This window comes from Oncorhynchus clarkii, chromosome 20 (assembly GCF_045791955.1).
Source record: "Oncorhynchus clarkii lewisi isolate Uvic-CL-2024 chromosome 20, UVic_Ocla_1.0, whole genome shotgun sequence".
NCBI classification, from domain to species: Eukaryota; Metazoa; Chordata; class Actinopteri; order Salmoniformes; family Salmonidae; genus Oncorhynchus; species Oncorhynchus clarkii.
In genome coordinates, this window is record NC_092166.1 from 65,424,521 (window position 1) to 65,447,821 (window position 23,301).

Genomic DNA, 23,301 nt, shown 5'->3' on the forward strand with positions numbered 1-23,301 from the left:
TGATCCAAAACTCTCATGATCCAAAACTCTCATGATCCAAGACTCTCATGATCCAAAACTCTCATGATCCAAAACTCTCATGATCCAAGACTCGGAACTCAAGGCTACAAAGATATTACAGTATAATTCAAACACACATTGTAAGAGCAACATAAATATGTCTTCATTATCAAATTCACCTGTTACACACACACACACCACTATTTTTATATAATAACCCAGACGCTTTTATCCAAAGTGACTTACTGTCATGCATCCATACATTTTTAATACACGTGTTCCCGGGAATCGAACCCACTATCCTGCTGTTGAAAGGACCCTTTTACAGCTCTGTAAATACACTTGCAAGATACCATTGCAGTTTGGAGATGGGTCATAAAGAGCACTTGGTCAACACATCAATTCTGACATGTACAAATATATATCTCTGCAGAGCCTGTGGGTCTAGTGGTAACTGCCGGCTTCCCCACCAAAGGCATGGGTTCAATTCCCTGCTTCAGCCCTTCAAACTGTTTTTCCCACATGTATACATATATCTACAGTCATAACGATTCGCACTTCATTTAAATGATGGTGTGTTTTTCGTTTCCTTACTTAAAGAGTACAGTATTTGACTAAAGTCTGTACAACCAGTCTATTTAAGCATATCCTTGTCCTGTATGTGACTGTTGTGTCCAGAGGCAGTGCTCAGCAGGGAAAACCAAACGTTGGTCCTAAAAGGTTGAAAACAAGTCTTCATCTACAGCAGGGGTGGCCTGTCCTATCTACACAGCTTGTGGCCCCTGAGGGCCACAGTGTATGCTGGTTTTTAGTTTGAGAATGAACTATACTTTGACAATCAGTTATTTTACATTGTTGACCAATTAACTACAGTAATCAGCAGTTAGAAAAAATGTATGAAAATAAAAGACAATGAAATGAAACAGATTAAATAAAATGGCGCTGAATTGTTCTTTGACATTGGTCGGTCAGAAGTCGGTCCACTCTTGGTTCTCACCACCAATCAGAGTCAAAATCCAAGTGATATGTTTTATCATGGTCCTCTGGGTATTCTGTCTGTCACTATTCATGCTAGGCCTATGTCTAGACTGGCAAAGTCCACAGGTGCTTTGCTTCAGCCAGCCAGAGGTGGGAGGATGCTGTCTGTGTCTTCACTTAGACTCCACCATTATGTTCTCTTAGAATTAATGTCAAGGGTATGGTGCTAAGAATCACCTCCCACCACTGTCTAATAGAGTTACTGAGTCAAGTTCTTGTATGCTCCATTTAGTGCATGGTGATGTCAGGTATGTCACTATAGCTCACTAGCTTGGTGGAGTATAAGGCTGCATCTCAGATTACACTCTTTCCCCATACAGTGTACTACTTTCGGTCATAAGTACAGTAGCAGTGCACAATATGGGAGATAGTGTCAGTTGAGATTCGCTCCCCAAGTCAAGCATGAATGCTCCAACCCTTCGGCTGTTGAGTTAGCACCTGCTAGCTGTTAGCTTTCCTGGCTAAAGCTGTGAATCTGGGTGAGGAACTGAGACAGGCTCTCCTCCCCATCCTCCTCCAGGTGCTGCTGGTAACACTGGAGCAGTCTGGCAGCGCTAGCCTCTGTCGGTGTCTCCCCGGGGGGCAGGCGGGCGCTGGACATCCCCAGGATGATGGTGGTCAGGGACTTGATGTAGTTCTCTGCCAGCGTCAGCGTCTCGATCTTGGAGAGCTTCTTATCCATTTTGACATGCGGGATGGCCTCTCTGAGGGCCTGGAAAGCGTTGTTAAGTTTGTGCATGCGCTGGCGCTCTCGCTCGTTGCTCTCCAGCCGCCGGACGTTGCGTTCTTTGTTGCTGTTGTGAGACCGTTGGCGTCTGTGGGGGTTGTGGGTGGCACCCCCTCCTCCTCTACCTTGCTCGCGGTCCCCGCCCCTCAGGACCCCCCTCCAGGAGCCTCCGATATGGACCGAAGCCTCAGAGCCCTCCTGTTCGCTAGAGCCTGGTTCACTGGTGTCACTGGTCTCTGGTTCGGGGTCTGGCTCAGTCCAGGGTTTTCTGGATGACTTAGCGGCCTTCCCTTTAGACTTCATCCTTCAGCCTGATTCAGTGACCCCTCTTCCTCACACTGTCAAAAGCATTGAAAGATAAGAAAAACAACAACTGGTTATAGAAAGGGCTTGTCATGGAAGAAATAAGCAAACAGGGGGCAGGGCCTTTACCCTGAAGGCTACAGTGTTACAGTTGAGTTTAAACACTCAAGTTGGAATACCTGGCTTTTTGAGCACCATTTTATTCCCTTCCAATCTCCTGGCTTAGACTTTAGTTTTTATTATTATTCATAAAAAACACTAGAAATTGGCAACCCAATGAAGTTATAAATGCTGATTACACTGTAATTACATTGTAATTAGCTAATGGAACTAATCCTGCTGTTTACGATCCATAAGCATTTTACTGTACCGTTTACATCCTGTATCCTGACGAATAAGCTTAGATTGATGAGGAATAATGAGGAATACCTGCATAATGCTATTTTACAGTAAGACAGAAATATGGCCCTTTTATCATTGTTTTTATTCGCAGTTTAAAATTAAGATTTAAGAAACACAGCATCTATCTAATCAGCCAGTGTGTGAAAACACCATAATGTTGGTTGTGTAATCTCCACCTCTCTTATCCTGCTGCAGGCTACCCAAGGCTCCAGATAATACCCGACTCAAGGTTACTCTCTTATAACAAACGAGCCAGAAAAGAACAGCACACGTTTGGTAGAGAGATTTTCCCTGTGTATGCCATCTCATCATTTAAAAAAAACCTCTTAAGGATCTACGGGATCGGTGTCCCTATACCCGGGCGGTTGTTGCTAACCTGCGCTAATTTGACTAGAATGATGTAAGTAACAGCAAACTTTCCAGGACATAGACATGTCTTATATGGGCAGAAAGCTTACATTCTTGTTCATCTAACTGCACTGTCCAATTTACAGTAGTTATTACAGTGAAAAAATACCATGTTATTGTTTGAGGACAGTGCACAACTACAAAACTGATCACGGCAACTGGTTTGATACATTCACCTCTGAAGGAAAATAACGTTCTTAGATTCAGAAATCTTGCTCTGATTTGTCATCCTCAGGGTCCCATAGATAAAATATAGCAACGTTTTGTTTGATAAAATACATGTTTATATTCAAATGTAGGAACTGGGTTCTACAGTTTGAACCCCTGCTGTCTATACTGTTATGCTTCATCAGATGCTATTCATGTACCATGGTAACAGGTGAATACACTAATAATAATACATGGGACTTATATAGCACCTTTCAAGGACTCAACGTTTTTTTTACTGCAAGTGGCTGTTCTGCTATACTACACCAGCAAACTCAACAAATAATAAGTATTAATATGTATATCAGCCTAATCGAAGTGTAGATTACAACATATATTAAAGTGTTCGACCTTGCAACAATGCTGGGATTATTACTAATGCGACTTGGCGCATCCAATGGCAATGTCTGCGTTAGGGAGCCGTCTGCTGATTTGACAGCTCCAACGCAGTTACACCTCTGACATCCCTTAAATAAAAACAATGAAACTGATATGCAGTTGCCAGTTATCACAAGTTAAGGCAGAACTGATTGAATCTAGCCCTAAATTAACACATATTTCCAGTGCATTTTTAAGGCATGTCATATTGAACTCAGTGTATCAATATAATAAAGCCTATTTTATATTAGCATTTAAACGTATACATTTGACCTTTTTCTGAAGTTATTATCTTAGTTCTGAACCCAGTACCAGGACATTTTAGCCAAAAACCTGCTTGGCTCTGCCAGGAGGCTGAAACTTGGCCTCAAGTGGATCTTCCAGCAAGACAATAACCCCAAGCACCCATCAAAATCCACAAAGAAATTATTAATTGACCACAAAGTCTCCGGACTTGAACCCCATTGAAAACCTGTGGTTTGAATTGAAGAAGGCAGTCCATACGGGCAGACGAAGGATATCAAGGATCTGGAAAGATTCTGTAAGGAGGAAAGGTCTTAAATTCCTCACACTGTGTTCTCCAATCTCATAAAACATATTAGAAAAAGGCTCAGGACCATCATCCTTGCAAGATGAGGTATTAAAAGGTATTGAAAACATGGGTGTCAATCTTTTTTTTTTTTTAATATTACTTGTTCATAAAAAAAAATATTTCTCTGAGCAATTGTATTAGTATAAAATAATAGAATTTCATTTTTTTTTGCATACAATTTGTATGATTTATTTCATACATTATTTTTTTGCTAATCTTTATCAAGAGTGCCAATCATTTTGAACCTGATTGTATGTTTAGATGCATGGAGAATGTTCTACAAGTCAATAATACACTTATTAAAAGAGAGGTGGCAAGTATATTTACTTTAGGGCCTCGAAACCCATTCTTTGTCAATAATTGGATTTAAACAAAACTTTTTAGGCTTGTAGAGACACTAATCAAGCATTAGCATTGTTACTTTGTTTCCCGGTCTCCCCTACTGTATGAATAAATGTTGTGACTCTCTCATACTCTCTTTCTCCCACGCTCACCAATCATTGACATAAAGTAAATAGTTAGCCTTCATCAAGTTGAGGAAAACAGTGAACATCTTAAATTAATACAACTTCATTGGATTTCAATAAAGAGAAAAGGAATAGACAACAAATTGACATGTTAGTTACCTTTAAAAATGAAAGTAAGATGCCTGTGTATGTAGAAGAATAGTTTTCACCGTGAAACATCAATAATATCCTCAGAATTAAAGTTTCGGTTGAGTGGAAGAAGCGTCTGTCGTTCTGCTCCAAGGATGAAAGATAACTGTCGCATGTGAGGTACCTGTCGCTGCTGTAATGTACACGTTGCGCTCGCTTAGCCAATGGGAGTGCGCTCAGACTCCGGACGTGGTCATCTGTGCCCGTGCGTAGCCAAAAGCCTCGTTTACATCTGAGGCTATGAAGCTAACATGCTTCATTTGTCCTGGTCTTATCAACATTCTGATTGTGCCCACATTGAAGCCTTTGCAGCTACACCAGAGGAGGCTGGTCGGAGGAGCTATAGGAGGACCGGCTCATTGTAATGGCTGGAATGGAATAGTTGGGAACAGTATCAAACACATCAAATATATGGAAACTACAAGTTTGACACATTCCATTTATTCTATTCCAGCCATTATAGCTCCTCCCACTAGCCTCCTCTGATCGACACATGGTAGTAAAATGTATCTCTCTAGGTCCATCCACGGTCTCCGCATTGTGACCAGATATCCTGGTCCCTGTATGCAAATTATGCAAATTATTTGAAAGACCACTCCAGAGGTGGTCAGTAAGATTAAATGACAATCATATCAAAATGTGTATTTTAAAAGTCGACACCTGTCTTTAAAATGTGGGCACAATTAGATTTTGGACAAGATCAGGACAAATTAGGTTTTGTCTAGAAGGGATACAGCTTTTGTCACAATTTTCTTTTTGTAGCAGGTTTAGTAGAACCTATGCAGCAGTTTAGGAGAATGAACGTAGCAGGTTAGAAGAATCAGGTTAAGGTTAGGAAATGGGTTAGCTAAAACGCCCAAAAAATCTACTTTGAGGTCAATTTGACAAAAGCTGTACCGACAACATGACGCATGTTAGAGCCAAGTATAAACAGGGCTAAAACTATCAGCTTCATTGGTCAAAATCAACTGGAGGCTTCCCACATGTATCAGTCCACTCCTTGCACCCGCCCATTAATTTTCTGAATCCCTCCAAGTAGCTCATCAAAACACATTTATATCTTTTTGAAGTCGCTTTTAGTGTGTGCGTGACCTATTGTTGCAGCATGGTATTACTTATCACTGAGATACCGTTCACGATAGGCAAGGGGAAACAAATCAAATGAAGACTGTAGAAATGTTTTATTTTCAACATCAAGCTCTTATCAGTACAGTAGTTAGCTGATGAAAAACCTGATGAAAATGTTCTTACATTTTAAATATGCAGGCTGTCAAATACTTTATGAGTGAATCAAGAGATTCCCATTGTTGGAACCCATTTATTCAATGTAGGATTATCAGGTCACCATTGCTATGTTCTGATCATCAGAGCCCTCTGTTATTGTTAACACGTTGCGTAGGCTAATCCTTATTGGGAGACAGCCACAGCCCTGAAAGGTAAACAACTGACTCTTGGTGGTACAGTAGCCTGAAAAGGGATGGTTTATCACCCCTGCAGTTGGACCCTTAGTCAGGCCCATAGAATGTAAAGGGAGTATGTGTAGTGTTTACTAGTGGTGAAACAGCAAGGTCCCACTGTTGAGCTCTTCTGTTCTTCTGTTTATCTGGAGATTTGTCTTCCATCACATTGTCTTCCTTCAGCAAACACGCTGTTAGGCCTCCATCTCCTCATCCCCAGAGGCGGATACTGGGCTAAAACACAAGAAAGACAGACTTCTGTATGATATAGTGTAATGGTTCCACAAACATTTCTACCGGTATCTAAAGAGAATGTCAGACACAGGTGAGCAGCTCCCAGCAGCAAAATGTGCAGCGGTGAAGTCCTTGAGTATGTATGTGTGTGTGTGTGTGTGTGTATATGTGTGTGTGTGTGTGTGTGTGTGTGTGTGTGTGTGTGTGTGTGTGTGTGTGTGTGTGTGTGTGTGTGTGTGTGTGTGCGTGCGTGCGTGCGTATGTGTGTGTGAACACTAGTACTGGTCCTGCCAGGTTTCTTCTAATCAACCAAACCACACTTCAGGTTCTGCGGAACATTTCTTTCCGTTTGTTCAGTTTCTCCTCAGGACAACCATGTGTATTTAGTTTCACCCATGGGCTCTGGGCTCTTACCCATGGGCTCTGATAACTAATAACTACTGGGTATACTTTAAAATAAGTCAAGCAAACTCAGGTCTTACAAGCTGGACCAAATACTGTAACACACGCACACACAGGCACACGGATGCCGACATCCAAGCATGAACATGCGGATCAGAGTTGAGTGCCATCCTGTCTTGTCCTCCACCTATACTGGCCATAGAGCCGTCCACAGATGGACTCAAGGACACCCCTTAAAATAGCTAGACAAATAAAGGGCCCTCTCCTTTTCTTTCCCCCCTCTTTCTCTTCCACTTCCTTTCCTTCTCTCCTTCCCTTCGTCTTTCCCTTTTCATCACACCTCTCTGTTTAGAGTCTACACAAACCTTGCTTTTTCTTATTATAAAATAATAAAAACAGATCAATATTATCTATTTACTACACCACTTACTACCTTGTGTAATGATGAAGTCACTGTGTCTTAGAAGCCTATGGAATAGCCTTTTCACTTTTGTTTGGCCGGAGGCTGAATGTGGCACGAGAGCATGACCGGTGGCATTGATAAGACAGTAGTAAAACTAGACGTCTGTTGACTGGGCTGAACAATAGGCCTTTATGTTGACTGAGAAGAAGATAACATGCTTTCAACTCCAGCCAGAGCCACAGATCTGATATCTATTGCTTTCACTGTGGCCAGCTGTGCTGTTAGCTACTACACGGCCCAGGCTTATTGAGTCAGACAATGTACTGTCACAGAGCTTTGTGATATCAGTGTAACCAACCGACAGGTGGTTTGGAACTGTTGGAGAGAAGGAGAAAAAACTCTCCAGCTAGAAATCCATTAAATCATGAATCATATAAGGGTTGGGGAGAGGACTGGAGTGGAGAGAAATGAGGGGGGGGGGGAGAGGGAGAGAGGATAGGTCATTTTTTCCATGAGCCCAAGGCTCTCTGGGTGACAGAAAAACAAGTGTGCAGCCAACCACTTGCCTTACTGCTCCAGGTCAGCATCAGTGACGTGGGTGAGGACCAGACTAGAAGGTCTCAACTGTGAGCAGGCATGGGTGGATGGACAACTCCACCTCTGGTGTGAGGATGTGGAGGGCTGGTGGGGGGATGCGGAAAATATACTGGATTCTGATATTATTAGATGGTGATCGGCCATCTTGGTTTTGAGGGAGCTGTCCAAGAAGGAGAAGTCATCCTCCCATTCTAAACCATGACCTGTAGGGCAGTGTAAACACAACCACCATCAGATAGAGATGTCATCAGACAGATAGAGAGATCACCATCAGGAAAGAGAGATAAAGACATACCATTGTCCTTTAAGCAGACCCCTGAGGTTGCCATGTGAGGTAGATGGTTGACATAGCTGCAGGGCGGGATTGGGGATAGATCATTGGTCTCAGGTGTGTGTCTGTAAATTGGTATTGGAGATTGACCCTTGGTCTCTTTGCTGTTGGTCTCTGGCCAGTGACTTTGTAGCTCCCTGGTGGGACTCTCCTATGGAGCGTGTTCAAAATGAAATGATGTTGATACTGTAGGCATAAAAACATGACTCTGATGTAAAATACCAATTATCTGTATGATAGATGCAGTTACCTGATCAAACACATAGACAGTGACATCATCAAAGAAAGACACCTTCCTCCCTTGTCCAGGTTCGTCCCCTTCTGATGACACAGGGCTGGGCTGAGGGGTCACAGGGTTGCGGTGGGGGGTGACGGGGCTGGACTGGGGGCCCCTCTCACCTGAGGAGAGCCAACACTGGAAGTCTTCATACCTGCATGGAGAAAAATATGATTCTTTCACATAAAATGCAATTAATTTTATGTTATTCTTCAACATACAACTTGGTATTTTATACAAATAAATAAACATCTACTGAGACATCCATCGTCTCCTTTCACACTGTGTGCCCCAGAGCGCTAGCGACAGTATATCTCCTTCCAAAACAGGAAGTGCAAAAACTCATTACTAAGCGGCTCCTCTTCGTACAATGACATGGCACCCAGGCAATCATTGGAGAATGTATGTCTATTATTTTCTCCTGGCCACTCACTGCAGGGCCTGAATAAATATTGGTGGCTGTCTTCGCAGGCGAGCACGCAATAGGAACCTTTTTCCGTTCTGCGGTCACCGGGCAACCGTTAAATGAGTGACTCAGGCAAGGAAAAAGAGATGCTGAGTCACTGAGCGCTATGACGAACGAACGCAAGAGGCAGACACACAGCCCAGGAGATGCATACACACGCTCTTGCCCCCTCCCCTCTCTCTCTCTCTCTCTCTCTCTCTCTCACATTCACACGCATGCGTGCACACACACACACACACACACACACACACACACACACACACACACACACACACACACACACACACAATAATGTGTCTCACACTGTAATCTGTGTCTCCTTTACCACCTGGATTAGCACCTCACTGTGTATCCGCTACCAATGTCCTACATACAAAAAGACACAGCTTAAACACACACACATGCGCACACAGACACAAATACACAAGCACGCACTCGCACGAACAGTGGTGGAAAAAGTACCCAATTGTCATACTTGAGTAAAAGTATAGATACCTTAATAGAAAGTTATTCAAGTAAAAGTGAAAGTCAGCCAGTAAAATACTACTTGAGAAATATACTTAAGTATCAAAACTAAGTATAAATTATTTAAAATTGCTTATGTTAAGCAAACCAGATGTTTTTTCTTTACGAATAGACAGGGGCTCACTCAAACACTCAGAAATCATAATTCAAAATGTAACGAGGACTTTTGGGTTCTAGGAAAATGTATGAAGTAAAAGTACATTATTTTCTTTAGGAACGTAGTGAAGTAAAAGTACATTATTTTCTTTAGGAACGTAGTGAAGTAAAAGTACATTATTTTCTTTAGGAATGTAGTGAAGTAAAAGTACATTATTTTCTTTAGGAATGTAGTGAAGTAAAAGTACATTATTTTCTTTAGGAACGTAGTGAAGTAAAAGTACATTATTTTCTTTAGGAACGTAGTGAAGTAAAAGTACATTATTTTCTTTAGGAATGTAGTGAAGTAAAAGTACATTATTTTCTTTAGGAACGTAGTGAAGTAAAAGTACATTATTTTCTTTAGGAACGTAGTGAAGTAAAAGTACATTATTTTCTTTAGGAACGTAGTGAAGTAAAAGTACATTATTTTCTTTAGGAACGTAGTGAAGTAAAAGTACATTATTTTCTTTAGGAATGTAGTGAAGTAAAAGTGAAAGTAGTATTTTTTTAATAGTAAAGTAAACTACAGATACCCCCAAAAAACGATTTAAGTAGTACTTTAAAGTATTTTTTACTTAAGTACCTGACACCAGTGCGCACAAACACACACAAAGAGAGAGAGTACTATAAAATAAAGAGGATTGTGAGCTGAAGATTTAACAAGACAATGCAAACTGCAAAACAATGGTCAAAAACCATTGACACTGTGGTAAAAGTTACAGGAACATACCATTGGTCGCTCTCATCAGTTTTCTCCACTACGACCACACCCATTCGGGTGGCCAATAATGGGTAGCCAATAAGATGAGGGTCCATCCAAAGACAGGACAGCTAACTCAGCCTCTTAAGTCTGTCAAGTGAAGATAAACAAATGTCATTTTACATGTTGCTACATCATGATGCCCTCAACTACAGAACAGTACAAAGTTCTGATGCAACTTCCTGACACATGGTCCTATCTTACATTATCAATGCAAATTTCGAGAGAAAATTGACTTAAGAGAGAGGAGGTCTAGAATACTACTGTACCTTGTGGTTTGAGGATCCCATTCTACAGCAAATGGTCAGATCAACGGATCAGTAATCCAGAACCGAGTCTCTGGAGAAAATAGATAAAATAGGAAATTAGGAGAAATAAGAAGAAAGGCAAGAGAGACAGTGAAAGAGAAATGAGGACGAGAGAGATAAGAAAAAGGAAAAGCGAGAGAGAGAGAGAGAGAGACAGAGAGACAGAGAGAGAGAGTAGGAGAGAGAGAGAGAGAGAGAAATGAGAAGACCAAAGTCAGATAGAGGTGAACAGTGGGGAGAGGACAAAGAGCTCACGTGTACAGTAGTCAGTCCCATGGGCTTGACCAGGAGCAGAGCAAGACAGGCAAATCGATTAAAAGCCTGGCTAATGTTGCCTACTTAAATAAAGGTTAATAAAATAAAATGAATAATGTAACAGATCCTCCTCAGTGAGAGACAGTAAGAGGACAGTACTCACACACACACCGACTACTCCCTGAAGCTTTACATGCAAAACGCTTGGACAATTTTGGCTCAAAATCAGAAACTGAAAGTTTGCAAGAGGGCTTGGAAGAAAGAAGGCTGTGCAACCTCAGGACCCTTACTATTTTTGGACTTTCACCACGGCATACAATCACAAGCCTATGCGGGCAGGACTGCCCTCTAGTGGTTTTGTTGATAATAGCAGACAGTCGATGTCAAAGACATGTCACACACAAATCAAAGGTTATTGGTCGCGTACACAGTGGAGCAGAGCGAAGTGCTTATGTTACTAGCTACTAACACTGCAGTAAAATGTCAAACACCAAATAATAATAAATAACAAAATACTACACGAAGTCAAGAAATGTCAGATCGAATCTAATTAACAGCATTCCAAGTGTAATCTGTACATATTTACACCAGATGCATTTACACAATATATACTAAGAATGATATGTATATCGGTAGATATATTAGAATGAGCTATGTTGAGAATACAGTATTTAAGTACACAGAACAAAATCCCATGGCATAATGGATGGAATTGCAGGAAATTAGCTTCCTGACCAGAGACCTGAATATAAATACACACACTACTGGTCAAAAGTTTTAGAACACCTACTAATTCAAGGGTTTTTCTTTATTTTCACTATTTTCTACATTGTATAATAACAGTGAAGACATCAAAACTATGAAATAACACATATGGAATCATGTAGTGACCAAAAAAAGTGTTAAACAAATCAAAATATATTATATATTTGAGATTCTTCAAATAGCCACCCTTTGCCTTGATGACAGCTTTGCACACTCTTGGCATTCTCTTATGTGTTATTTTATAGTTCTGATGTCTTCACTATTATTCTGCAATGTATAAAATAGTCAAAATTAAGAAAAACCCTTGAATGAGTAGGTGTTCTAAAACGTTTGACCGGTAGTGGATATATGTGCATGGTTTGTATAGACAGTATGGGCAGTATGTGAATAGAAAAGGTGTGTTCAGCAGTAGTTATATAGGATGATCCATGACTACAATACAGTATATACATATAAAGTGGGTAAAACAGTATGTAAACATGATTAAAGTAACCAGTGATTGATGCCTATGTACATAGGGCAGCTGTCTCTAAGGTGCAGGGTACAATACCGGGTGGGAGCCGGCTAGTGCCATTTTCTAATGTTCATTCAAAGGTACTGGTAGGAGGTCAGCTAGTGATAACTGTTTAAATATCTCATTGACACATCTTGCAAGTTTCACATTTATTTGATGTGACATAATAAATGTCCAACAACACGCCTATGTACAGATTCCATTCAATTACTACTATCTCCTGAAAGAAGGAAGGAATGAGGGATTAATTGACTGAAAATATTATTCTTCATCAATTTTCACAGTATATTTCCCACACTGTTTCTGAAGGAGGGCAAGTTGTAATGTCCGGTTGCTACTGTCCTCCCCCTGGCAACAAAATCACTGATGCTGGAGTTCCACTTGATACACTCATGCAGCATCAGGATATTGTTCCCAGGGAGACACACGCACACTCGTCTTTCAGGTCCTCCCTGTCCAGAGTCTGAAAAAGAAGGAAAGGATGGAGTGAAGAGAGGAGTGGAGGAAAGGAGATGGAGAGAGAGAGACAGATGGTGGTTAACTCAAATGGAGGAAGGTGCTTGCATTTCACCCTGGCCCCTGTGTGTTTAAGGGGCACCCCCCTCTTTCCTTTTATCCCTCCCTCCCTCCCTTGCTCCCTCCCTCCCTTGCTCCCTTGCTCCCTTGCTCCCTTGCACCCTTCCTCCCTCCCACTTTCTGTATAGTCCAGGCATCATGTCACCTAGCCTACAAACCCTGGTCCTTCTGTTGGGTCCACCAAACTTAGCAGCAATGTGCATATGATATAGGCCAGGGTTGAAAAACAAGTTCAAATGTAGTCTAAACTATTTGTGCTGTGTTCAATCTATTTACTCAGCATCAGATAGTTCTGCTACCTCTTGACATAGATCTACAACATCATCCGCTTCATTCATTCATTACAGTATCTTTGACTCTGATGGGCCACATTGAAAGCGGCATCCATCTTTGCTCAGATTTCAACTGTAGGGATAGGGTGGGTGGATAGCTGTTCCATTCCCTAATTTATTGTTGTTTTTCTAACTGGGGCAAAGCATAGAATATCCCTTCTCCACTGCCCCACCTGCTATTAATACCCCTAGCCAGGGTAATAACGAGTCTATATCTACCTCTCCTCTTCCCAGGTCTTCAACATTAATGGCCACTTGATGACAGTCCAAAGAAATGCAATGCACCAGTCCCACAATGCAATGCAACGGCCTGGGACACTTGTCCATGTGCAGACCCTAGTGGGCGGAGTCAGGGACAGAGAGTACCGATAGTAGATCTACCCGTGCCTAGCACCACCCGAAAAGTGGGAGGGAGGGGGGTCGCTTTTCTTTTCTGATTGGGTTGGCTGTGAGTTTGCCACACCAATTTAGTTGTATCACACGCACATTCGCAAGCCGGGGTGGGGGGGGGGGGGGGGCTGCGTAACTATCCTTTTACACCAGAGGCACAGAATCATCATATCCAGCCAACAGACGACAAGTGACACCAAACAATCCGTGAGAGGAGGGTAATTGGAGCGCACTGGGCTTATTCTGAGCAGTGGCAGTGACGCCCAAGCAAGGCGGGCGACACATGACGCTCTGCTCTCTAACCGTCCAGACCATGCAACATTGCACTCTGGGTAAACCTGTGAAATGAGCTCTCCACCAGCCAGGGCCCTAGCAGCCCTGCCTACAGCCTTTATTTGGACACGCCCGGAGGATAGCGTCTCACTTCTCATTCTGCCGTTTTGGGGGTTAGGGTGAAACTAGACACTGAAACAACAACAGTCAAAGTGGTAAACATGTCAGCTTATTGTGTCATGCCAGTAGTATCTTAGTATCTTAGTAGCAGATTATTGGGTCTTTAGAGCGTTTGCTGACAAGAGTTCCTATAATATGATGACATAAATCTAAGATACATTTCAGAGAGCTGATAATGTATTTATGAGCCTCTGTTGACACCAGTACTCCTGCTCTTCCCCAGTTGAGACCTGGACATGGCTGAACTAGCAAGACTGATGCCAATAATGTATTACCATTTTGGGCAAGTATGCACGCATCAAGTGTGCATGTGCCTCATGTGTGTGTGTGTGTGTGTGTGTGTGTGTGTGTGTGTGTGTGTGTGTGTGTGTGTCTGTGTGTGTGTGTGTGTGTTTTGTGTGTGCTTGCATGCGTGCTTAAACAAGTATTGAGTGGAGCCAACTTAGCCTAATTTATTCATCCATGTTCATTCCCCTGTACGGGCAGAACACGGTTTACTGGGGTAAGGAACTCTATACTGCAGTATACAGTACAGTAACCTGTAATGGTACCTCCACCCCTCAACATAAAGTCTAAATGTAGATACCCTGAACACATTCCTAAATAGGAGTAAACACGAAGTAGAATTGAACACATATACAGTGAGTACAGGGCCTTCAGAAAGTATTCACACACTATTCCACATTTTGTTGTGTTACAGCATGAATTTAAAATGGATGAAATGGAGATTTTGTCTCACTAACCTACACATAATAGAGTACCACAGTATGCGTCATGATAACCATAAAACCTAGCGTTCAAACAGCGAATTGGTTCCAATCATTTTTCCACCGTTCATTTTTCCCATAGAGGATTTTAGAAACTTAAAATAGGGTCTGTGTTTTGCGTAGACTTCCCCTGGTGTGACGTTTTCATAACCTTATAAATCTCTCTACGACAAGGTGATTTTTATCAATATATTCGCCTGTATTTACCCCCCAAAAGTGAAATGCTAATTAGCTGCTAATGTGGATATCATGAAGAACTACAAATGTCATTTTGATCTGGACGAGACTGCTGAATCGAGGCAAAGGTAAGAATCACTGGATTAACTATTTAATGTTAGCTAAATGTAGTAATGAATCAATTGGTTACATTTCTTGAAATTGACAATTCTGTGAACTGCCTTGTGCAAGTTCTAAATGGACACAGTACCTGTTAGCGAAGGTGTCAGCTAGAGAGGACGTGGAGGAGCTTGCTGTCACGCCTGCTTCCGCTCCCCCTCCCTGGCGCTCGAAGGCCCCAGCCTCCCCAGCATTACGCACTCCTGCCACCATCATTACGCACACCTGCCTTCCCCCCGTCACGCGCATCATCGATTATTGGACACCTGTACTCAATCACCTCTGTCATGACCTCCACTATATCTGTCTGGTTCCCCGCTCTGTTCCCTGCTTCAGCCTTGATGTTCGCATGTCTTTGTTACTCGGGTTCTGACGCTGGTCCTGTCCTGTTACCTGTCTGTTCCACATTAAATGTTCAACTCTCTGTACCTGCTTCTCATATCCAGCGTCGGACCTTACATGCAGGGATTTGTAGTTTTGCATGATGTCTTTGATGCTAATTAGCATTTTGAGAGTAAATAGAGACGAATATATTGATAAAAGTCACCTTGTCCGAGAGAGATTTATAAGGTTATGAAAATGTCACACCAGGGGAAGTCTACACAAAATACAGCCCTTATTTTAAGTTTCTAAAATCCCCTAAGCCAACTGACATACAATCATCATATACGCTGCTGCTACTCTGTTTATCATATAGCCTCGTCACCTTACCCCTATGCATATCTACCTCTATCTCTCCAGTATCCCTGTACATTGTAAATATGCTACTGGAACTGACCCTGTATATAGTATGCTTGCTTACTTTCTCCTGTTTTTCTTATTTTTATTTCTTGTGTGTTTTTGTTCTACCTTTCGTTATTTTTAGTGCTACATTGATATTGATTACTACATTGTTGGGTTTAGAGCTTGCAAGAAAGGCATTTCACTGTACTTGTACATGTGACATTACAACTTGAGACTTAAACCTCCTTCCCAAACCACTGACAGTAAGTCAGGTTCTCACAGGTCTGCAGGTAGCCTGGCAGTAAAGAGCGTTGGGCCAGTAACCGAAAGGTTATCCCCGAGCCGACTAGGTCAAAAATCTGTTGACGTGCCCTTGAGCAAGGCACTTAACCCTAACTGCTCCTCTGAGTCGCTCTGGATAAGATGACTAAAATGTAAATGTAAGTCAGTGAACTCCAAAACCCATGTCGTGACAGTATCCTACCAATAGAAGGCAGATAAACCCATGTCATGACAGTGTCCAACCACTAGGAGGCAGAGAAGAGAACCACTCCCTCCAGAAGAGCTCGTCTCACTCAGCCAGTGTGTGTAGTGGATGGAAGTAGACCTTATAGGGTCATGCATGTCTAGTAGACGATGTGGCTCTGCTGCTGTGTCATGCCGATTTAAAAATAAAAGTGCCATGTCAGTCTGGCAGCTCTCCCACCTGCCTCTCTCTGCCTGGGTTCTGGGTTGTTACCATGGTGAGGAGAAGAGATTAGGAGATCAAATGACCCAGCTTGAACAGGAACACAAATTATAGATATAGCTGTCTATACCTATACTGTCTATATCTATACTGTCTATAATTGTCTATATCTATACTGTAAGGTTCATTTGCCCTGGACTTTTGGTACATACAGGTGTGGGATCTTCATTTCCTACACAGTAGTAAAATGCAATCTTGTATACAAGGTTTAAAAAGGCTTCTAATGTTGGTAATATCCACTTTAAAATGTCAGACTTGATTTGTCCTACTCTGCAGAATGTTTGTGAAGGGGTTTATTAGGGATTTATTAGGTAGTTAATTGACTGTTAACACAACACTAGGCTGGACTGTGAACTGTTAGTTTGGTCTCTGGGGAGAAAGAGGGGGATTGGAGGGTTCGGGTTTGTAGGGTGTTGGGGGTCGCGAAATGTGTAGGGGGCTGGGAGGTGGGTAGGGAGGTGGACGGGAGTGTAGGGGGGTGAGGGCTAGTCAAGACAAGCATTGGCACACCTAGGCCTGTCATTACATCATCAATCTGTACAACCTCATTTTACTTTACACTTTTAAAAAATGAATCATTAAAATGGTTACAGTATATATTACCACGGTGAAACTCAAAACATTGTTTGAGTCTATAAAAGTGAGCATAGTGACTGTAGAAAGTAAACTGAAACTATCCTAATGTGATGACAAGAAACCCATTGAAGCCTGTGACGGCCCCATATAAAGGTACACATACGAACACATGAATGCAACTCATACAGTACTGTAACAGCTTAGAGCAAACAGATATTTTAGCAATAACATGAAGCTAGCACTGAGCCGCAGAACACACAATCGCTGAGAAATTTGCTGGCGACGCTGAGAGGCAAAGGACTGTTGGGAAAGTGTTGAAAAGCTAGACTGCCACCTCTGACCTGCACACACACACACACACACACACACGCAATCATAATCCAAGATGGACAGCTGTAGAACTCTTGGATGGTGCAAAGTGATCATTCAGCCAGCCACACTCAACCACAACCACTATCAGATACTAAAACAGTCCCACTGGGACAGCTGGTCTGGAGGGAGAGGACACAGCGTACATACAGTAGCCTGAGAATCTAATGATTGACAAATTGGTAAGCACATTCCCTAACTGGAGAGCTATATTACATGAAATTGTTTTCTTGGTTTCTGAGGACTGGCCAGCGATGTTCTAATTTAAACCCTCAGCTCTGCTCTGTGCTCCTCCTATCCTTCACACCCTCGCCCCATCCCAACCTCCTGCAAGGGGTGCTGGGGAACCCCACCCTTCACTCACCCACCACCGGACAGAGAAAGACTGTCACTCATGCTCTAAGCCAACTGGCATCAGAATGGGGGAATTGGGGGGGGTACTACTCCAGTTGCATGGTGCAACTATATATCGGTCCAAAATGTAATGAGTCAGGGTTTCCCTGGTTACGAATTAAACAGACAGGAAACAGAAGATAGAGGGACAGAGAGAGACGAACGGTGAAGGGTAAAGGCTACATATGCCAAAATAGATTTTCACATTTAATAAATAGCTTACATGACACTTGTTGCAGGTGAACTTACTTATGATTAAAATAATTGCAGTTTAATTCATATCAACAATTTTTTCCCTTATGGTTTGCTGCTTCTATCCCCACTCTTTAAATAGAGTCGCTGGATAGCTGCATTGTCACGGATCCCCCTGTACTGCTGCTCATTCTGTTTACCAGTTCCGGAGGTCAACGTCACCGGCCTTCGAGGCTTCACTGAACTGTGCCATTACGCACACCTGGCTCCAATTCCTCACTGATTGTATTTGTACAAATGTGCCCTTTGTTTCCCATTGGGCTGTCCATTATATTCCCCATGTCCGTTGGTCGTGTGAGTACCTCTGCCTTGTCTGTGCTGCGTGTTTTGTGTAATACAGGTCTCGTCCCGTGTCGTTCTACGAGGTTTGACCTCACTCTTTTGTTTGGGTACATCCCTGTGTTACTGTACATGTTTGTTTTGGGTGTATTAAAAACCCAGATGTATTCCTGCGCCTGTCTCCAAATCCTTTATACCAGAGTGACATGAATTCTTTACATTTTTGTGCTGACCGATGGTAGCCAATGGCTAAAGCACAGGGATTAAAAGGCAAGTTTGAATTTAAACCCGTACGTGAAATAAGCTACAGCACAGTGCAGGATGGTGGAAGCAAAGATCCCTGTTGATTTGAACAAACCTGTCTAAGCCAAATCTCTTAACTCTTTAAGGGGGTCCTGAAGCTTGAGAAGTGTACATGTGTACATTACATTCCACCCCACGGCCTCTATCCTATCCAGAAAGTAACACAAGAGAAAGACCAACCATTTTCTAACACTCCTTAGAACAGAAGGGTGGAGGGGAAGCGAGAGAGTCAGGAAAGAAAGAAAGAGGGAGAGAAAGGATAAAAAAAAGTGAGAGGGGGGGAGAGAGCAAGCGAGAGAAAGAGAAATGAAGAGAAACGGAGAGAAAAAGAGCGCTGCACCTGCTGATGTGGGTGTAGAAGGGAAACCTGACATACAATGGCTTAATGAGCATCTCAGGGAGTTACAGTAGACTAGCTAACACAGGCCTATTTAATGGCCTGGTGAAATCACACCAGCAGAGGGTGATGTGTGTGGGGAAGTCTCTCTCCAGCCCCCTGAGATACAACTGGCCAAATGTCCCCTCTAACCCAGGGCTGTTCAATCCCGGTCCTCAGGACTTGGGAGCCACACATGGTACATGCTTTTGTGCCAACGCAACCATACCTGATTCAACTAAGCCTGGAACGCAGCCAAAGGGGGTCTTTAACTGGGACTGAGCGTTGGTTGAAACGTTGTCCATTTAATAACGTTCATTGGGAACACGTGACAGTGTGCACGTTCATTTTATTTGCTTATTTACTCAACCCACCTGATAAATTCCTCCACATAATATTACTCCTATAAATGTCTGGTCATTTTCATCCCTGGACAAAACTATGTTCTGTTGTGTTTATCCTCCCAAACCCAGTGAGTAGCCTACCCTTGACTCACGTGTAGACTGCAGAAGGAGTGTGAGGGAAGGTTCTTAGGTTGTTGTTGTGGAGGGGACAGGGTACTCAGCCAGCCTGGCAGTAAGTTAGGTTGGAGTAAGGAGTAACGTGAGCAGTGATCAGAACGTGAGCAGCGATCAGATAGAACACTCTGTCTTGTTTTCCTTTGGTTGCTGAGGATTTATAGCTGCGAGAAGTGGCACAGGGTTACTACAGGGCTCCCATCAACACGCACTCACTCACGCACACACTTGCACGCACGCACACACAGACAGGCATGTACGCATGCACGCGCACACACACACACACACTTAAATCTTGAGTGATTGATGTCAAAGCGTCAGGAGAGTGAAATAAAACCGCTTGAGGAGGGAGAGGCCTTGCGAGGAGAAGTGGGGTGATGGGATTGGGGGGGTCAGGATGAATCTGAGAACGGTATCGGTATGTCCCCCACCACAGCTGGTCCGATGGAAATAGACAGAGATGTAACTGAGCCCAGGGAAGAAGAGGAGCAATCGCTTTCCCCAGGATGGATGTTCAAGCAGTCTCTCTCTCTCTATCTGTCTCTCTCTCTCTCTCTCCCCCTTTCTGTCTGTATCATTATCCTCTCGAGGGTGCAAATGTTTAAAACATTAAAAACCTCTACATGCAGTCCACAGTAATTACCCGATGACAATGGCAGGTAGATCTAAAGCCCATACTCATAGCAGCCAGTTAGTGGGCTAAGCGAGCGAGCCCGGGCTGCAGATCTCTGTGTCTGAGTGTGAGAGGAGTACAGTAAGCTGAATAGCTCAGCAGCAGAGCCCCAGATATACTCCCTGTGACTCCCCAAAGACCTTATCAGTGGTAGAAACGTTGTCCATAAACAGCATACAGAATCAGACCTGAGCAGACTTCACCCTGAAATGTGCACAAACCCAAGTCAAAACAGGATTTGTTGTCTTTCAGATACTTAAGATGCACTTCATTTAGCTCGATGCAGTGGGACCAACGGAGAAAAAGCCAGATAAAGAAAGCAAGCAAAAAGTCCAAACCCAGCAGGTCAGCAGGCTCTCTCTCTCCTCTTACTCTGGGAGTGAGAAGAGAACACTGCCACCGGCTGGTTGGCTTGGCAGCTGAGAGACCGTCCCCATGTCTGTCAGCTATGCCAAAATGACTCAGCTCTCACCACACCAAAATAGCACCAATCAATCCCAGCCAGGCAACAATGTGGTGGGGTGTTCTAAGGCCCTACAGATCCAGGTTTGATCCCAGGCTGTGTCACAGCCGGCTGTGACCGGGAGACCATGAGGCGGCGTACAATTGGCCCAGCATCGTCTGGGTAAGGGGAGGGTTTGGCTGGCCGGATGTCCTTGTCCTATAGCGACTCCTGTGGCGAGCCGGGCTCATGCACGCTGACACGGTCGCCAGTTGGGCGGTGTTTCCACCGACACATTGGTGCGGCTGGCTTCCGGGTTAAGCGAGCAGTGTGTCAAGAAGCAGCGCAGCTTGGCATGGTCGTGGGGTCGTGCTTGGCAGGGTCGTGGGGAGAAAAAGGGCTAAAATATGAAAAATAAACGATGTGGTAATCATGGTCCAGGGATCTGGGAGAGATCCCTCAGGAGGCTAATGTGTTTTACTATCACTCTGTTTGATTCATCTGTTGTCACAGCAAATTTTCCCGCTGAGCAGGAAGTGCAAAATATTGTGTATTCAAGGTTTAAAAAGGCTTCTGAAGTTCGTAATTTCCACTTTAAAATGTCAGACTTGATTTACCCCAATAAAAAATGTATCAACCCCTACAAACATTTTCAAATAATAACTAACATTTCCTGTTGCTGCTGGATTCTTTTTCTGCTTTGAGAAACTGGTCAAATTAAGATAGTACACCTGTACGTGTGCTTTACTTTCCACTGATGTGTTTTAGTGTTTCCATAGTTAGCAGTTAGACTCAGCTCTAATGATGGAGTGCAGATCCCCCAGGAGGATACATAGACAAGTTTTTACACTAAATAATTGTATAGACATTTTTTCCCCATAATATAATTCATCAATAAGGCCCGAGGGGGTGTGGTATATAGACAATATACCACAGCTACGGGATGTTCTTCGGCATGATGCAACGCAGAGTGCCTGGACACAGCTCTTAGACGTGGTATATTGACAATATATCACAAACCCCCCGAGGTGCCTTATTGCTATTATGAACTGGTTACCAACATACTTAGAATAGTTCAAAGAAACGTTTTGTTGTACCCGTGGTATACGGTCTGATATACCACGGCTGTCAGCAAACCAGCATTCAGGGCTCGAACTACCCAATTTATAATCCCCTTTTGATAGATCAACAAGACATTTTACAAACCCAAACAATTCAGTCTTGTCAGGTCTCAACATGACATCATATCTGGCAAAGTGGATACGGTAAGCTCTATCAACCAGCACAACGCAAAACAGGACTACAATGACAAACACAAAATCCCAATCCCAAAAAGATATCATTTTCCTCCTACTTACCACTATGGTTCTCCATGTAGAAGAAGGCTGCTCTGCTTCTTCGTCCCATTGTCTTTCCTCCCCCACCTCCACAACTACTGTGTATTGTCTTCGTGGACATCAACAAGCTTCACCTGCACAGGAAACTACATAGAACACCAACATCCACACACAGCTAAAACATAAAGTCAATCTGTACAGTCTCTAAGTGTAGAAGCCCTACCACCCATCCCTCTTCCCCTCTCCCTCATCCCCCCCATCCCCCTCTCCTCCATCACACAGGAAACCTGGCCTTCCTGCAAACAAGCATCGGAGCATGGAAGGGGACAAGGCCACGGCCGGGGGCAGGTATGGAGGGAGAGGATGTTTTTGTCGTTTTTCAACTCCCCTGGCTGAGAGGCCTGCTGTCGTCTATCCTGAGGAAACCGGCTCACGTCATTGGTGCTCAGAGGAGCTCTACAACTCCAGCCATAGGCTTGCACGTGCTCAGTAGCAGGCCCACAGTGACACAGATCGCTGCAGAGAGGGCCCGGGGCAGATATCAACAATGACCCCCACATGTGAGCAATGAAGTAGATGTATTATTAGGGATGGTGGGGATACTGTCAATCATCATTCCCCAAAGTTTCATGTAAAGGTAAATGTGTCACGGTCAGTTCAAGCTCTTTATCGTTATGTTTCTCTCCAAAGCTAGTCGCTGTCGAACCAGCAGGAAACATTACACTGTACTGTTTCCAAGCCAACGGCCATTATCCAGTTACTGTACCTAACAGGCTACAGTAGAGCATGGCCACCTGGGAATGTGTGAATACTCCAGCAGGTGGCTCTTCAGCATTCATCCGTCGTTAACACTTCCTCAGCCTCTATCAGGCACCAACAGCTGTGTCTGCCCCACTGCAAAGACACAACATGTACAGCAGTACTGACACTGGAGATTTGCAGAATCAAAACCTAATATTCTCATAAAACAAAGTCCCTGGTAAGTGATTTACCACTACCCGTGACGATAGTGAGCCTACCCCCATCTCAGGGGAAGCCCAAACGTGACTGAGCCTCCGAATAACAGGATGTTTATAGCTAAGCCTGGGGGATCATGTGCCAGAGAGACAGCTCTGTAACACAGGGAGGAAGCAACCAGAAACTTAGAGAAGGGAGAGGGCAGAGAGGAGGGAGATGAGCAATGACAGTGGAGGAAGACAGGAGGAGAGGGAGAGAGCAGAGCGGGCAAGCCAGGCGATATCTGGCCAACCAAATATAGCATGTCGTCTGTTTTCTTGTCCTCTTATCTGTTCCTGAAGCCTTTTCCCAGCATGTC

General features: G+C 43.4%; 2 protein-coding genes across 6 annotated transcripts; both read right to left on the minus strand.

The window, feature by feature from the left end:
- Nucleotides 1-55: 55 nt before the first annotated feature.
- Nucleotides 56-4,808, minus strand: LOC139375651 (class A basic helix-loop-helix protein 15-like). Its single transcript, XM_071117454.1, has 2 exons — nucleotides 4,682-4,808; nucleotides 56-2,103 (listed from the first exon to the last, which is right to left on the minus strand). The coding sequence occupies exon 2, from the start codon at nucleotides 2,066-2,068 to the stop codon at nucleotides 1,487-1,489; it is 582 nt and encodes a 193-aa protein (XP_070973555.1). The 5' UTR covers nucleotides 2,069-2,103; nucleotides 4,682-4,808; the 3' UTR covers nucleotides 56-1,486.
- A 1,067-nt stretch (nucleotides 4,809-5,875) lies between these two features.
- On the minus strand, nucleotides 5,876-22,176 carry LOC139376741 (serine/threonine-protein kinase LMTK2-like). Of its 5 annotated transcripts, none has more exons than XM_071119634.1 (7): nucleotides 22,008-22,176; nucleotides 10,571-10,640; nucleotides 10,272-10,391; nucleotides 8,386-8,566; nucleotides 8,100-8,286; nucleotides 7,774-8,007; nucleotides 5,876-6,402 (listed from the first exon to the last, which is right to left on the minus strand). In XM_071119634.1, the coding sequence occupies exons 3-6, from the start codon at nucleotides 10,355-10,357 to the stop codon at nucleotides 7,775-7,777; spliced, it is 687 nt and encodes a 228-aa protein (XP_070975735.1). In that variant the 5' UTR covers nucleotides 10,358-10,391; nucleotides 10,571-10,640; nucleotides 22,008-22,176; the 3' UTR covers nucleotides 5,876-6,402; nucleotide 7,774. The 5 variants fall into 5 exon arrangements, with proteins under 5 accessions (XP_070975735.1, XP_070975736.1, XP_070975733.1 ...); XM_071119635.1 differs by lacking the exon at nucleotides 22,008-22,176 and adding an exon at nucleotides 10,865-12,494; XM_071119631.1 differs by lacking the exon at nucleotides 22,008-22,176 and adding an exon at nucleotides 19,513-19,627 and having other exon boundaries at nucleotides 6,171-6,402.
- Nucleotides 22,177-23,301: the final 1,125 nt, after the last annotated feature.

What these genes read in the sequence shown, in the direction of transcription:
- LOC139375651 (XM_071117454.1), bottom strand. Translation starts at nt 2,068, where the DNA reads ATGAAGTCTAAAGGGAAGGCCGCTAAGTCATCCAGAAAACCCTGGACT.
- LOC139376741 (XM_071119634.1), bottom strand. Translation starts at nt 10,357, where the DNA reads ATGGACCCTCATCTTATTGGCTACCCATTATTGGCCACCCGAATGGGT. An exon ending in CTGTCTATGTGTTTGATCAG is followed by an intron (nt 8,287 to 8,385) that starts GTAACTGCATCT and finishes CACGCTCCATAG; the next exon opens with GAGAGTCCCACCAGGGAGCT. An exon ending in GGTCTGCTTAAAGGACAATG is followed by an intron (nt 8,008 to 8,099) that starts GTATGTCTTTAT and finishes ACTGCCCTACAG; the next exon opens with GTCATGGTTTAGAATGGGAG.